Source organism: Condylura cristata, unplaced genomic scaffold, assembly GCF_000260355.1.
Source record: "Condylura cristata isolate star-nosed mole 26May11 unplaced genomic scaffold, ConCri1.0 scaffold00024, whole genome shotgun sequence".
NCBI classification, from domain to species: domain Eukaryota; kingdom Metazoa; phylum Chordata; class Mammalia; order Eulipotyphla; family Talpidae; genus Condylura; species Condylura cristata.
This window is the reverse complement of record NW_004567125.1, coordinates 34,744,900-34,759,773: the sequence shown is the minus strand read 5'-3', so window position 1 is coordinate 34,759,773 and position 14,874 is coordinate 34,744,900. Positions and strand designations below refer to the sequence as shown.

The 14,874-nt window shown below is 48.9% G+C and overlaps 1 protein-coding gene across 2 annotated transcripts in view; it reads left to right on the top strand.

Moving 5' to 3' along the window:
- Positions 1–24: 24 nt before the first annotated feature.
- MAST1 (microtubule associated serine/threonine kinase 1) overlaps positions 25–14,874 on the top strand; it is a 30,435-nt gene continuing 15,585 nt past the window's right edge. The window contains exons 1-11 of one of the 2 annotated variants that reach the window (XM_012729050.1): positions 25–98; positions 3,802–3,833; positions 5,758–5,849; positions 6,306–6,381; positions 8,320–8,398; positions 11,180–11,340; positions 11,517–11,592; positions 11,735–11,944; positions 14,312–14,413; positions 14,491–14,623; positions 14,700–14,767. In XM_012729050.1, coding sequence (XP_012584504.1) covers positions 60–98; positions 3,802–3,833; positions 5,758–5,849; positions 6,306–6,381; positions 8,320–8,398; positions 11,180–11,340; positions 11,517–11,592; positions 11,735–11,944; positions 14,312–14,413; positions 14,491–14,623; positions 14,700–14,767 — 1,068 coding nt within the window. In that variant the 5' untranslated portion in view covers positions 25–59. Of the gene's footprint in view, positions 99–3,801; positions 3,834–4,023; positions 4,163–5,757; positions 5,850–6,305; positions 6,382–8,319; positions 8,399–11,179; positions 11,341–11,516; positions 11,593–11,734; positions 11,945–14,311; positions 14,414–14,490; positions 14,624–14,699; positions 14,768–14,874 lie in introns of those variants that run through there. The other variant, XM_004688713.2, reaches the window with a different exon arrangement.

The window sequence follows — 14,874 nt, the reverse complement described above, 5'->3', positions numbered from 1 at the left end:
TCCTCCCGCCGCCGCCACCTCCCTCCTCCCTCCCTGGGGCCGAAGCCACCGCCGCCGCCATGGACGATTCGGGCCTGATTCGCCGCCGGAGGCTGCAGGTATGCAGCGGTCCTTGCCCAGGGTGAAGGGGAAGGTGTCGGTATCCTGGGGCGGGGCCCGGCAGGGGGCGGGAGAACTTGAGCCTGGGTCCACTCGAGCACCCCCTCCCCTGGCCTCCGGACGTTACCCACGGGGAAGGCGGTGGCCGCGCGTCTCGCAGAGATGGGGACCCCGCCCCTCAGGCGCCCGGGATCTAGGGAGCTGATGGAGGGGGTGGGTGAAGCCTAGCACTACCCTTCGGGGATAGCCTGAGGGGTGCCTGGCCCACTAGAGGGGGAGGGGGCTAGAGGCCATAGTCAACGTTCCGGAGCCGGGCCTGACTCGCGGGTGAGGGACCCCAGCAAAGTTGTTGCCTCAGGGCTCTTGCCCCTCGGGGCCATCAGCGCAGCAGCCGTAAACATGTTTGTGCGGCAGCCTCGCCCCTCACCACTCCATGAAACCCTTTTTTGAGGCCCCAGAACCCCTGGTACCTCCATGCAATTGCCGGACCATCAGGATTCTTCCTACTGTCCTAATTGGACAGGCACCTGGACTACTGCCTCTCCATTCCACCCCCTCCACCCTCCACTACAATCCCTCCCTCCCAGTGCCATCCTCAAGTCCAGCCCAGCTTGTGGGTGGGCGGGAGCGATTTTTAGTTCTTTGCGGCCTTAAAAGATGCTGGTCTCCAGGCTGCGCAGGCGCGGAAGGCGTGGATCCACTGCTCGGAGTGGGACATTGAGGATTGTTGCAGAGTGTGGGGAAGGTGGGACAAAGCCAGGCGTCAGCAACTCCCACCTCCAAAATGGGTGGGGATTCTGAAGCTGAGAAGGGACCTCTTTTCCTGTCTGTGGGTCCTGAGAGTTAATACGGGGATTTTGGGTTTAAGTATTGCCCCCCAAACTGACCCCAGAGGGAACATTGATAAAAGTTTCATATCAAGGCTTGTAATTGGTCTGGTTCTATCGAGCCTACTTGAAGCTCAGCGGTGCTCTAAGTAAGCCAAATGTAGGCCAAAGCTCAGATTACACCACTGGTCTGGAGCAAGGGAAAAGAAGGGGAGGATTCAAGATTTCATTCTTAATCCATTTCTGAACTGCCCCAATCCACTATTCCTGAGACTGGAGACCAAGATGAGTCGGAGCAGCAGGAAAAACCAGAGTCAAAAGGCAGGAAGGATTTTTCAGGCATCTGCACGATGCTGGGGCGCAACAAGGGCTGGAAATTAGAAAGCTAATTTGCTTTCAAACAGCTCAGACGACCACTTCTCAGAGACTTCGCCTCTTTAGGTCTTCGTTGGATTTGCTCCCTATTCCAGCGTAGAGTTAAGAGAAAGAATTATGGGGGAAAGGGAGGGAACTCTGCAAATGTAGGGAAAGTGCTGAAGCTGCCAGACTCACGTCCGCGCCGCGCCGTCGGGTCCTCCTGGAAAGAACCGAAAGAGGCGGGTCTTCAAGGGGGTGTTTTCCCGCCCTCCTGGCTGGCGCCGACTCCCATTGGCTCAGAGCTCTGCGGACTTGTGTCTGGCGCGCCAGACCCTACCGCCAGCCTGGGATTCTCCTATACTCACTCGTCGTTCTTCCCGAGGCGACCTCGCGGTTTCTTGCGTGGTGTCTGACCCTATCCCTTTCCCCCTGGAAATGTTAACCACTTCGCTGCGTGAACACACCCTCACACACATGGGTAATCCTTTTAAGAATTGTCTCACAACCACCGAAAGCCCCCCCGTTGACAATTGGGATCGTTTATATATGTACAGTTTCCTAAGTCTATTGCCCTGTTCCCAGCTCTATCCTTTAATTGCGCGGGGAGAAACAGAATCCACCGAGCTGAGCTGCCCCGTAGCTAGGTATTGAAATAGTGTCTGCCTACACTGATGCCAAATCCAAAACCTCTGGTTAAGGATGTTAAGGGATGCTAGTGGATGAAACTAGGTTTAAATAGTTATCTGAGTGACGTTTAAAAGTTTCCCAGGGAAAAAAAAAAGTTTCCCAGGGGTTCACCCTCCAAGGCCCATTATACCCTGATCTGGAGTGCTGGGATCCGTGCCTAGGAAATCCAGGTTTTGATTTCACTTGGGCAATTACTGTTGTCCTGCATATCTGCACGTCCAAGTTTTGGCTCATTCAAGCGGATCCTGCAAAAGACAGGGGGAGAGCCTTGTATGGATTTCCAGTCACCAGTGATTCAGGATGGTACAATTGTCCATTTGTGACAGTGTGTACTTTGATCCCCATCATATGTCTGTCGTCTGTATGTAGGAATGGAAGGTGCCTCTGTTCCATCCTCTGTCATGCGATAGGTCCATTCATAGTAACTTCTATTTCTATGACTCAATATTTATAAGTGCTTACTATGTGATAGACACCATGCTAAGGTGATAGACACCAGTATCAGCTCTTTGAATTCTCTAAGAGGCATGGATTTGGAATGTCATTTACCAAGGTTATGACAAGCAAATGATTTAAACCCAGGCCTTTTTGCTAGCAGAGGTCCTGAAAAGAATCTAGAGTAGAGTGAATCTGTGTACTTCTTTCTCTGTTAGGAATATTCTATCCAGAGAGCCTCCCATGGCTGTTCTTATTTTTCAACAATCAAAAGTCACTTCACCCAATGATGAAGTTTTCAATTGGAAAATCATTTTCTTCATATACTGTGGAACTGTTTAAAGCAGCAAAGGATTGTGTCATAATCCGAAGAAACTCATAAATTATGTGGGATTCTGATAGGATGATCTTTTAGAAAAATAAGAGGATGGCTCAAGATGAAGAAAAATGGGGAGGAAGAGGAAGATTAGAAGAGAGGGAAGAGAGCAGAAAGGGACTAAGGAGGAGGAGTAGAGTGAGGAGAGGAACAGGGAGGGATAAGGGATACAAGATAAAGGGGCAACAAAATGTTTTAACAGTTAGGAAATTCCATGTAGCATTTATGTATAACCTAATCAATTAATATCATTTATTAACATATTCAATCACTGAAATGAAAAAAAAGTCACTTCGCCAAAATAGCCCCCTCTGACCATTGTGTTCCCTTCTTAGCTAACCCCCCACTTTATATCAACTTGTTTAATTTTATTCATAATTTACTACAATCTAAAATTATTTTGTTCATTTCTATATTAATCTTTTTATTTTCTGCTCCCTTCCTTTAGCCCCAAATTTAGGGCAGGAATTTTTGTGTCAACACTGCTTGCCTCCAGTGCCTAACTCAGGTCCTGGCAAACAACAGGTGCTCAGAGTACTTTATTTTTTTTTTAAGATTTATTTATTTATTCTGGTGTAGAGGAATTGGGGTGTAGGCTAGAGACAGAGTGGGGAGCGGAAACAGGTGGATCCACTGAGACAAACTGCTGAGGGGAGCAATGGGCGAGACAGGAGAGGTTTGCTGCTCCAGTTCCCTGGCCCAGCATCGAACTCTGGTCTTTGCTGTGATAACCCCTAGGTTATCAGAGAGGCCCCTCAAAATATTTTTCATACAGATTCCTGTTTCATTGGCACACACATTGAGATGATAATTCAGGGCCCTGTCCTAGTCTCTGGGGGTAGGGAGAGGGAATCACTGTGGTACTCTCCCCAAGGAACACTGCATCGCAAGGATGCAGGGGAATGATGCTGATAAGGGGCTGTTTGACCCCACTTCTGCTCCTCCAGGGCCTGAGAGGGCTTGTGAGCAGCGGCTGCTGGTGCACGCTGACCTCTATCCTTTTGCTCCTTTGCCTTCCAGAAGGATTTGCCCCTGCCCCGGAAAAGTAGCAGGTGAGCCTTGGGGAGAGATAAGCTGAGCTTTGTGCCCCTTCACGGGCCGGGGGCGCCAGGGGAGAGCACTAGCTGGGCTTGGTGCGCTTAGGGTACGGCAGCGCCCCCTTCCGGCGGGCGGCAGCCGAAGGGCCCTCCCCTCCCCCGCCCTCCCCTGCCCGCTGCGGCTCAAGCCTCCGCCCCGCGCGCTCGTTCCCCGCGCCGCCGCGGCTGCTGCACCTGCCACCATGTCGCCGCCGCTGGGTCATGTCTGACTCTCTCTGGACCGCGCTTTCCAATTTCTCGATGCCCTTCTTCCCTGGCGGCAGTATGTTCCGCCGCACCAAGAGGTAGACCCCCCCACCCCCCATCCCTTCGACCTTGACCAGGCCCTCCCGGCAAAGCCATCCCTCCGGCCGCTGCCGCAGGGCGGGGCCCGGGTTGCTGCACCCTGTCCAGCTTCTCCGGAGGTGCTGCGCTGCACCTTCCCGCCAGGGATGGGACTGAATGGGGACAGTGTGTGGCAAGACTTGGGGGACTGCACGCTGGGAAGGACCTCCGCGGGAGGAGGTGGGCTGGCTGGGTGGGGGGTGGCGATGCCTTTGTCTGCTCTCGCTTTGGGCTTGAGTAACCCAATGTGGGTGGGGAAAGAGGGGAAGGTGGGGGGCTTGGTACCCTCAGAACAATAGCTACAGACTGGCCTCTCCCCACCCCCTTGCCTTGTGTTCCTGTCCATGCTAATATGCTCAGTCACTGCGGCTGGGTGTGAAGGGAATGATGGGTCTGGGGACTTGCAAGCTGGCATAGGGAAGGGCAGAAAGGAGAGGGGGAAGCTTATCATAGCACAAACTCCCCCAAGAACACAGCCTCATAAGGAAAATAGTGACACGGAGAGTCATACAGGACATGATGTCACACACATACAGACAACAGCCCTAGTGGCCCAGATACACACTCCAAGCACCGCATATACCCACTCGAAAGTGTCCATAGATCAGAGGTGACAGAAACATACAGGCAGCCCCCTGAGTGACACAGAAACAAGTAAACCCATAGGCACTGTATTATATATGTCCAGTAAGTGTACATCCAGTTAGATGCCACATGCATGGGAGTCAACACAAAATTATGCCTTCCAAGAGACACAGACACATGTGTGGCAATGATATCCATGCAATGATAATGTCACAGCACATGATATCACCTAAATATGTCACATGCTGTGTCACATGGATGCCAAAATAAACAGACACAGGGAATCTTGAAGAGTTGAAGAAATACACAATATCACAGGTTAAAAAAGCCAGAATCATGCAGGGACTGCAACACATAGGGCATACTCAGACATACCGAGTGTTGTTGGGTGTTAAGCTTACATAGTAGACACCACACATGGACAGTCATTTTGGAAGTCACACATCCACAAGGACAGTATTGAGCACATTCATCATGCACATATTACAGCACACCATGGCACATCTTGTCACAGACACATGAGTTACACGCTGTCACAAACACACTGAGGCACAGGTTGTATCACTCATGATGCTACGTGAGGATGTGTCCAGTGTTGAATTCACTCACTGGGTGCCACAAGGGACATACAGTGAATGTCACACATAGATCCAAAGATGCACAGAAACTATCTCCAATGGTGTCACATAGACAACATGATTATCACTCCATGACTGACACTTGTCCCACTCATGGTCACTCATGATCTGTACCAGGAGTGTCTCACACACACATGTCACATATACATCTCCTCTCATCCTCAATCCTGCTGAAACACTCATTGCCTCCTGCTCTGATCAGTCCTCTTGAGGCACCTTCACGCACACACATGGAAGATAGGTAATGATCTGAGGTGGGAGGGCAGCTTGTTGGGCTCACAAACTCACTAGGTGGCGGCCTATTAGGTCACCTTGCCTCGTATTCCCCACAGTTGCCGTACCAGTAACCGGAAAAGCCTCATCCTGACCAGCAGCACTTCACCTACGCTGCCACGACCTCATTCTCCACTGCCAGGACACCTGGGTGAGAAGGGTGGAAGGTGTGGACCAGATTGGGGAAGGAGGTTCCACAGGCGAGGGGTGGGACCATGATGCTATAGGAGCCGGGCAGAATCTGGGTAGAGGTGGACCCAGGTTGGATGAAATGCTGGACCTTCCTTATGTAGGGGTGGCCTGTCAGAGAGGGGAGGGCACTGGGGAAGGAGGCCCAGGTGGAGCTATCAACAGATTGAAAGGGGGATGAGTTGGAAAGGTGAAGCAAATCTGGGGGTGGAATCGGCCTGGAGGGAGGCTGGGAAAACTTGATAACCAAAGCCATTTAAAAGAGGTGGAGCCACTGCGAAGTGGTATGGCCAAGTCCCACTTGGGTCAAAGCAGACTAGAGGGGACGGAGAACTGTTTGCAACCCGTTTGGGATCATGAAGCCTGATTGGGATGGTCTTCCATCTTAGGCCTGAAGATCTCCCTCTTTCCACCACAGGTAGCAGTCCCTTGGACAGCCCCCGAAACTTCTCCCCTAACACCCCCGCCCACTTCTCATTTGCCTCCTCCCGAAGGTGAGTCCCTCTCCCCAGGGTCCCAGAACCTTGGCTGGACTGCCCCTCCCGACTCTCTGGGCTGCCATCTGTTCCCCTTCTAACTGCACCTGAGCCAGGGCTTGAGGAACCCACAGAACGTCCCAAGGTCCCATCGGGAACAGGCGCCCAGCCTTAGGGGAGGGGCCTATAAGAAGGGGTCAACCGACTAGCTAGAACCAGGGAAGGGGTGGGGCTTTCTTTGCAGCGGAGCTAAAGCGCTTGCGCTATGGGTCCAGGGTCTTAGTTTCCAGAACCTCACTCTCCAGGTCTGGTGTTTCCATAGCAACGAAGGAGAGTGGAGACGAGCTGCGCAAGCGCGCAGATGGCGCTATCCATACTGGGACTCTTGGTCCCCAAAGTGGGGGAGGGCGGCTAGATCTATTTCTGAAGGGCCCAACCGGAGAAATCCAAACTTTTCCTCTAGGGATCTTTACGGGTTTCTGGAGTGTCCCTCAATGAATATTCTGGGACCTTTGATGAAATTGGGGGAGGTAGAAAGCTTTCGCAAATGTTTTTTTTTTTGAGATATTTCTGGGAGTTGTCATGTCAGGGTGTTGAGTGGGTCTCATTTTCTTTGACCTATATTCATTCTAAACCACGTCTGAATATCTGCTTTGTCTGGGAGCTGGGATTACACTATTTCTATGTTGGGAATTTAACTGCGGGGGCAGGCCAGAGGAACCAGATAACTGCAAAGGCTGGTGAAGTTTGCGGTGTGGGAATTGCAGGGGCTAGGGATAGGGGCAGGTAGGGGCCGTGAGAGGGTGGGGAAGGCCTCCTTGGCTTTGGAATTCCATTGAGAGCAATAGGTAGCCAGATCACAGATTGGGCCTGATGTGGTAATCTGCATGGAGGCTGGGCTGAGTGAGGGTGGGCACTGCCTGGACGAAGACTACAATGTGTGGGGTTGTGTGGCTGTATGAGTTTGCAATCTTTGTGCTGATGTGGATGTACGTTTGTGAGTTTCTGAGGCAACCTGTACCTGTACATGTCCATTGGAGTATGCATTTGAGTGCATGTATAAATGTGTATCAACGTGACCTGTAAGATAGTAAATGTGCGTGAATGTGTGAGGGAGCACGCACCTCATGTATCTCTTGTGAGTGCGTGCAATCCGCGTGGGAGTGTGAATGAATCTGTGACTGTGTGACAGCCTGAATGTGTGACTGAGTACATGACTATATCTTGAAGATATCTGTGTGAATGTGAAAGTATAGAATGTGAGTGAAGGAATATACTCTGACGTGAGTATGAATACTGGGACTGTAGGTATATGTGTCATATGTGAGTGTATGTCTGTTTTTGCATGTGTGACTGTTAGTGAGGGCAAGATGATGTTTGGGAAAATGTATGGGACAGTGAATTTGAGGGAGTGCCTGTGTTGAGGAGTCACATGTCAATATGTGTGGCTATCAATGTGTGTGAATTTGACTATAATAGTCACCAACATTAGTTAGTGTGGCCATCAGAACGATTGTGTCTGCATAAAATTGAGTGTACTGACTTAGTCACAGTGTATATTTGAGGGAAGGGGCATTCCTCTGAGAAGATCTAAGGAGTCTCCCTCAGAACTTTCTCATGGTGGGTCCTCTAGGGATTGACCTTCGGTTCTTTCCGCAATATCTTCTTGGGTAGGCATTTGGGGTTTTCTTTGGATCTACTCCAGGGACTTATTTGATGTAAAGATAAAAGGAGAGGAGATTATAGGATAGATCAGAGGAGACTGATCTTCACCCCAGGTCTCTGGTGCCTGGGTGGAAGACTCTTTGCCTCCTTCACTCTGAAAGTCTTAAGGAATCTCAAAGCACAGACATATTTCCCCACTGCCTGCCCAGCCCAGTGACTTCTCTCACATTCCAAGGAGTGGGGGAGATGGGAGTGATATGTTGGCCTCTGAGCACCTTGGCTGGGTTCCAGGGCGGATGGACGTCGTTGGTCTCTCGCTTCACTCCCTTCGTCTGGCTATGGAACCAACACTCCCAGCTCCACTGTCTCGGTGAGTATGGTGGAAGGGTGGGTGGAGAGAAATTGTATGGGACCTTTCCACCAAAAAACTCATCCCAGGCCAGTAGCTGGTTTAGTCTGAATGAGAATTTTGGGTCCCTCCTATCTCTCAAGGTGTTACTTGTCTGTGTATTAGCAAATCACAGGTCCCTCTGAAGTGCTTTCTCTACCATGCAACATATGTTATCAGCAAGCCTACTCATTGCCATTTTTTTTTTTTATTATTAAGGCTCATGTATTAGACCATTTGCCCAAGTGTCTACCATTGGCCAGGTCAGGCTACATCTCCATCCAAAACCCATTTGCTTATCCACTGCAATACCCAAAGTCTCTTCATATGTCCTTTTTTCTACCTGTGTCTCTGGTTTGCTCACCTATCCTTTGGTCTAATGTTTAGACATTTATCAGATGACTGTCATGTGGTAGGTGGGCTCTACAAAATGAGACAGCTTCCAAGGATTCAGGAAACCCTTGTGGGGGAGACAAGCCACTAAGAAGGTATTTACAACACAGGACTATCAGATCTGTGGTGTGGGTGGTGTAAGAAAAGGCGAAAGCAGAGGCATCTGGAGATTTAAGGCAAGGGAGGTATCTGACTCAACTGGGAGGAAGGTCAAGAAAGGCTTCTGGGAGGAGATGTCATTGAAGCTCAGATAATCATCAGGTGGAAAAAGGAAGAGATAGGTGTTCCAAGAAGAGGGAATAACATGTTTAAACTCCCAATGGAAACAGGAGAATTTTTCAAGTATGAAAATAACCTTTTGTGTCTGGAGTTTTAGGCTGGGAGTGCAGGAGCAAAGGTGATTTGGTATTGAACTTGATCATGCTGGAGACTGTCATTCAGGGGTAGGAGTTAGATTGATTTTGAAATGCAGTCATAAGTCATAGAAAGACCTTTTTGCTTTATATTAAATTATACTTTAATTTTCGTCTAAACTGTCTGAAACTGTGATTACAGAATGACAGGTTGTAAATCATTTAAAAATTTTATTTTTAAAGATGTATTTATTTATGCATACAGGAACTGGGATGTAAGTCAGATGTGCGGAGGTGTGTGTGTGTGTGAGAGAGAGGATTCACCAGAGACAGAGTAGGGAGCAGAACAGAAAATACACTGCTGAGGGGAGCATCAGGCGAGACAGGGGAGGTCTGCTGTGCCATGTGGGTCACTCCCTGGCCGGCTAGGAACACAAACTTGTGCTGCAGTGGCTAGCAATAGCTTAATAGCACTGTCTTTAAACCCTGCACCACCAGGGAGGCTCCTTATATGTAGTTTAATAGGTACCAATGGGACAGGGAGTTTCAAGCAGGGAAGTGAGTGATTTAATGTTTAAAAAGATCATTTTGGGGCCTCCCTGGTGGCACAGGGGTGAAAGTCACAGTGTTATCAAGTTATCCCCAGCCACTGCAGCATAAGTTCAATCCCAGGCAGATACACCTGTCTGGTCTCCACTCTGCCTCTGGTGAATCTTTTCATCTGCCCATACCTCTAGCCTGCATTCCAGTTCTATACAAAAATAAATAAATAAAATCTTTATTTTTGAAATCAATTTTTGCATACAAGAATGGAGGTGCACAGAGTAAGAGGATTCACCAGAGAGCAGTGGGGAACAGTAGATCCGCCTGCAGCTACTGAAATACACTGCTGAGGGGAGCAGTAGGTGAGACAGGAGAGATCTGCTGCATTATGTGGACAGCTCCCTGGCCAGGGCTCACTCATGCTGCAGTGGCTGGCAGTAGCTTGACAGTGCTGAGACTTAACCCTTTGCACCACCAGAGAGGTCCAATAAATAAAGTCTTTTTTTAAAAAAAGATATATTTATTTATGCATACAAGAACTGGAGAACAGGCCAGAGGTGTGGGGGCTGAAATCATTCACCAGAGACAGAGTGGGGAGCAGAACAGGCAGATCTAAAATACATGGCTGAGGGAGCAGTGGGAGAGGTCTGCCATGCCATGTGGGTCAACCATTGGCCTGGAATTAACTCGTGCTGCAGTGGCTGCAAACAGCTTCATAGTGCTGTGCGTTAACCCATTGGACCATTTTGCCTGCAAAGTCAAGTGGTATCTTCGTGTCTATCCACTGATGTCTGTGGGTCTGTGCCAGGCCCTGACCAGGGACTTAAGGGATCCAAATCCCTTCCCTCAAGGATCAGACAGGAACAACAAAGATGTCAGATAAATACAGCTAGAAGAAACAAGATAGGGCGGTGCTGGGTATGTGTTCTGAGGAGGCCTCCCTGAGGGGTGGCATTTGAGCAAAGATGTGAAGGAGAATGAGTGATCCACAGTAGATGTGCTCCAGGCAGAGAGAACTAGTACAAAGGGCCTGAGGCAGGGGTGTGCGTGGCTGTTTAAGGACCATCAAAGAGGCTGGTTTGACTGGAACAGAAGACACAAGGAAGAGCATGGAAGGAAGCCAAGCAAGGAGAACAGACCAGATCTTACTGGACCTTATAAGTTATGGGGAGAACTTCCACATTCACTCTTATCAAGGAGAGAGGCATAGGAAGTTCTTAACAGTGAAGGGATGAGACTTGATTCAGGTTTTAACAAGCCCCCTCTAGCTACATCTGGTCCTCACCCATGTCTGTTCTTGTCTTCTGTCTGTTGTCAGGAGTCAGTCCCAACCTGGGTTCTGGGATCCAAGAACATTAATCAGGTCCTGATCCCAGCCTGTGTTGTGACCTATTAGCTCTGGGAGTCCCAGCCCGGGGTCCCCAGCTGTGGGGGGACCAGGGTGGCTCTGACTCTAGTCCCACTCCTTCCGCAGTCTTCCTGCTCTTCCCAGGAGCGCCTGCACCAGCTGCCCTACCAGCCCACCGTGGATGAGCTTCACTTCCTCTCCAAACACTTCGGCAGCACGGAGAGCATCACTGATGAGGATGGTGGCCGCCGCTCCCCAGCTGTGCGGCCTCGCTCACGGAGTCTCAGGTGGTCAGAATTGCCTTCCTTCAAGTTGGCAGTCTGGGGGCTTGTGCACTGCCAGATTGAACCTATGAATAAATTGGGTTTGCAACGCGGAGGGTGAGGTTAAATCTGAGGGGATCTGACGCCTGTCTGCAGTTTCAAGGCGGGGGGCTAGACTGGCTGGACTTCTCTCCCTGCAGCCCCGGGCGCTCCCCCTCCTCCTATGACAATGAAATTGTGATGATGAACCATGTGTACAAGGAAAGGTTTCCAAAGGTGAGGCGGGCCCAGCGCAGTCCTGGGCGGCTGGGCGGCAGGAAACCTCGCCTTAGCTCCGCGCGTCCTCTGTTGGCCAGTTCGCGCAGTGCAGGCTCCCGGTGATGCCAGCTCCCTACCCCTACTTCTGTCCCTCCTGCAGGCCACCGCGCAGATGGAGGAGAAGCTGCGAGACTTTTCTCGTACCTATGAACCTGACAGCGTGCTGCCGCTGGCGGACGGCGTGCTCAGCTTCATCCACCACCAGATAATCGAACTGGCAAGGGATTGCCTGACCAAGTCCCGCGACGGCCTTATCACCACTGTCTACTTCTACGAATTGCAGGAGAATCTGGAAAAGCTGCTTCAGGACGTGAGTGCACCAGAAATCTGGCCCCATCTCAGGCTCTCCACACCCCCAAATCAGGTCCCATGCCCTCAACCCCTTCCTTCATCCTAGATCCATTCAGGTGCTGGTGTGGAACTGAGGATTCAGGGATAAAAGAGAAGGACATGGTCCCCACCCTGGTCTGATGGGGAAGGCAGGGATTTAAACCCCCTCATCTGCGTTTCTTTTCTTAAATGTCACCTCCTCCAGTGGCCTCCTAGACAGTTCTCCCTCTTTTAAAATGTTAAAATCTGTTCACATTTCCCACCATTTTCTCCTTAGCACATAGTACCACTCATCATGATGTATATTTTGCTCATCTTATTTTATGTCTCCCCTACTTGAATGGAATTTCACAAGTGGGTGGTAGATTATCTTGTTCTGTTTACTGTTGTATCCCTGTTGCCCTGCACAGTGCCCAGCACACTGTAGGGGCTCAATACATATTGCATAAAAGGACGAATGGAGGGATGCATGGATGAATAAGTGAAGGTAAACAAGGTAATGCTTCTATTCAAGTGAATGATAATGGCTAACATTAATTGAATACCTATGTGTGCTGGGATACTGTGGACTGGGACACAGAACATAGCAGTGAAGAGACAGGTATTTTTGCCCTTTTGAGGTTGGTAATTCCTTTTTTTAAGGATTTATTTATACTTATTTATTCATACATACAAGAACCAGGTTGTAGGTCAGAGGTGTAGGGAGTGAGAGGATTCACCAGAGACAGAGTGGGCAGCAGAATAGGCCGATCTACCGAAATGCACTGCTGAGGGGAGCAGCTGGCAAGACAGGAGAGGTCTGCTGTGCTATGTGGGTCAGCTCCCTGGCTGGGGATTGAATTCAGGCCGCAGTCGCTATGGATAGTTTGATAGCACCGAGACTTAACACCTTTGCAACAGGGAAGTACAAAACTGATCATTTTGTGTCCTGAGCAGGATGAACAGCACATGTAAAGGTCTCTAAGGAGGGAAGCAATTAGGGAAATTCCAGGAACACAGAAGCCAAGTGATTGCACTACCATGAAGAAAAGAGAATGGATAAGGTCACAGGAACCAGAATATGGGCTTTTGTGTTCCAGAACCCTTTCTCATACTTCTGGTGGCCCTGTGGTGTCAATAAAGGCATTGACTTTGGATAGAATCAAAAGTGCAGACTCCAAATGGCCTCTACTCACATCTAGCTTATTACTTACTTGCTGTGTAACCTTTGCCAAATCACTTTACCTCAGTTCTTTTACTATAAAAGGGAGATTTACTCATCCATTCATTCCACATGTTTATTAAGAAGCTGACATGTGCCCAACTAGAAGCTGAAGAATCAGCTGAAAATAAAAGGCCCCTTCTATCAGGGAGTTGCCATGATAGCAGGAAGAGATAGAAAACAATCTGGACATCCTAGAAATAGAATGGTGCAAGTGATTACTTTTGTCCCAGTATATTAAAGGAACTATTGAAAAAGTTGAAATATAGGCATTCTAAAGCTTAACATTATTTTAAGTTTAAATCTATTAATTGTAATCAAATAAGAATTTGTTATAATTTTACTTTCCTGATTTTAATGGAAAAAATTCATGACTAATAAAAACTTAATAGAAACCATTATCTTTTAAAACTACATAGATTGCCTTTTGCTTCATGTTCTAAAAACCTCATTACAATCCTGTTGGGTTCTGTATTTATTTACACTTTGCTCTTATCTTTTTAAAATTAATTTTGAGATTTCTTAGTATTGCATTAAAATTACTTATCTTGCAGACTGAGGTGTTTGGTGTCAAAGTGAGTGCTTCATTTGCCTCACCCTAGTCTTACTTAGTAATTGATAAATTAACATATTGCAAGTTATAAGTGGATTTCTACGAGAGAAAAAAGGAAAAGTACAATAGGGTAATGGTGACTGAGGGTGCTGTCAGGAAGAGGGGCGCCATTTTAGACTGGGGCTTCAGGGTAGGTCTCCATAAAACTGTGACATGGGGGCTATGTAAGAGCATTGCAGACAGAGGGAGTCTAACTCTTCCTGGATTATAGAGCTGTTTTGAAGTTTAATTGAATGGAAGCTTTAGGATAGTGTTTGCTGTAGAAATAATAATAAATATTATTATAGCTAAATTATCGTATTAAATGTGAAATGTTAAATCTTCAATATTATATAGTATATATATTATCAATATTATATATTAAATTAATGAATAATGGTAATTTAAGCCCTTTATCACATGGTCTTAGCCTTAGGCTTCTTACCTATAAAATGGGACCAGCAACAGTGTATACTCTGTGGGGCTGGGAGAGGAGTCTAGCTGTGGCAGGCTCCTGTGGACCCTACCTCAAACTGTCCCTTCCACCCCCCCAGGCTTATGAACGCTCAGAGAGCTTGGAGGTGGCCTTTGTCACTCAGCTGGTGAAGAAGTTGCTCATTATCATTTCAAGACCAGCGAGGCTGCTGGAATGCCTGGTGAGAGGGTTGGGCAAGGGGGTTGCTGGTGGGAACCTCTGAGAGCTCACTTCAAGACCATCCCTGCTTTCCCTCAGGAATTCAACCCTGAAGAGTTCTACCACCTGCTGGAAGCAGCTGAGGGTCATGCAAAGGAGGGTCACCTTGTCAAGACAGACATCCCTCGCTACATCATCCGCCAGCTGGGCCTCACCCGAGACCCCTTTCCAGGTGCCAGTGGGTACTCAAAGGGGTTGTGGGTAAACTAGCCCAGACACCAGACTTTACTTACTTTAGTCCTTCCTAGATGTGGTACACCTGGAGGAACAGGACAGTGGCGGCTCTAACACACCTGAGCAGGACGACCTCTCTGAGGTAAGACCAGGTGGCCAGTGGCCAATACTTTGGTTCTGGCCAGAGTGACAAGCCAGGGCTCACCCAGTACTCTGCCCTCAGGCTGAATGGATCTCTTAGTCTCCAGT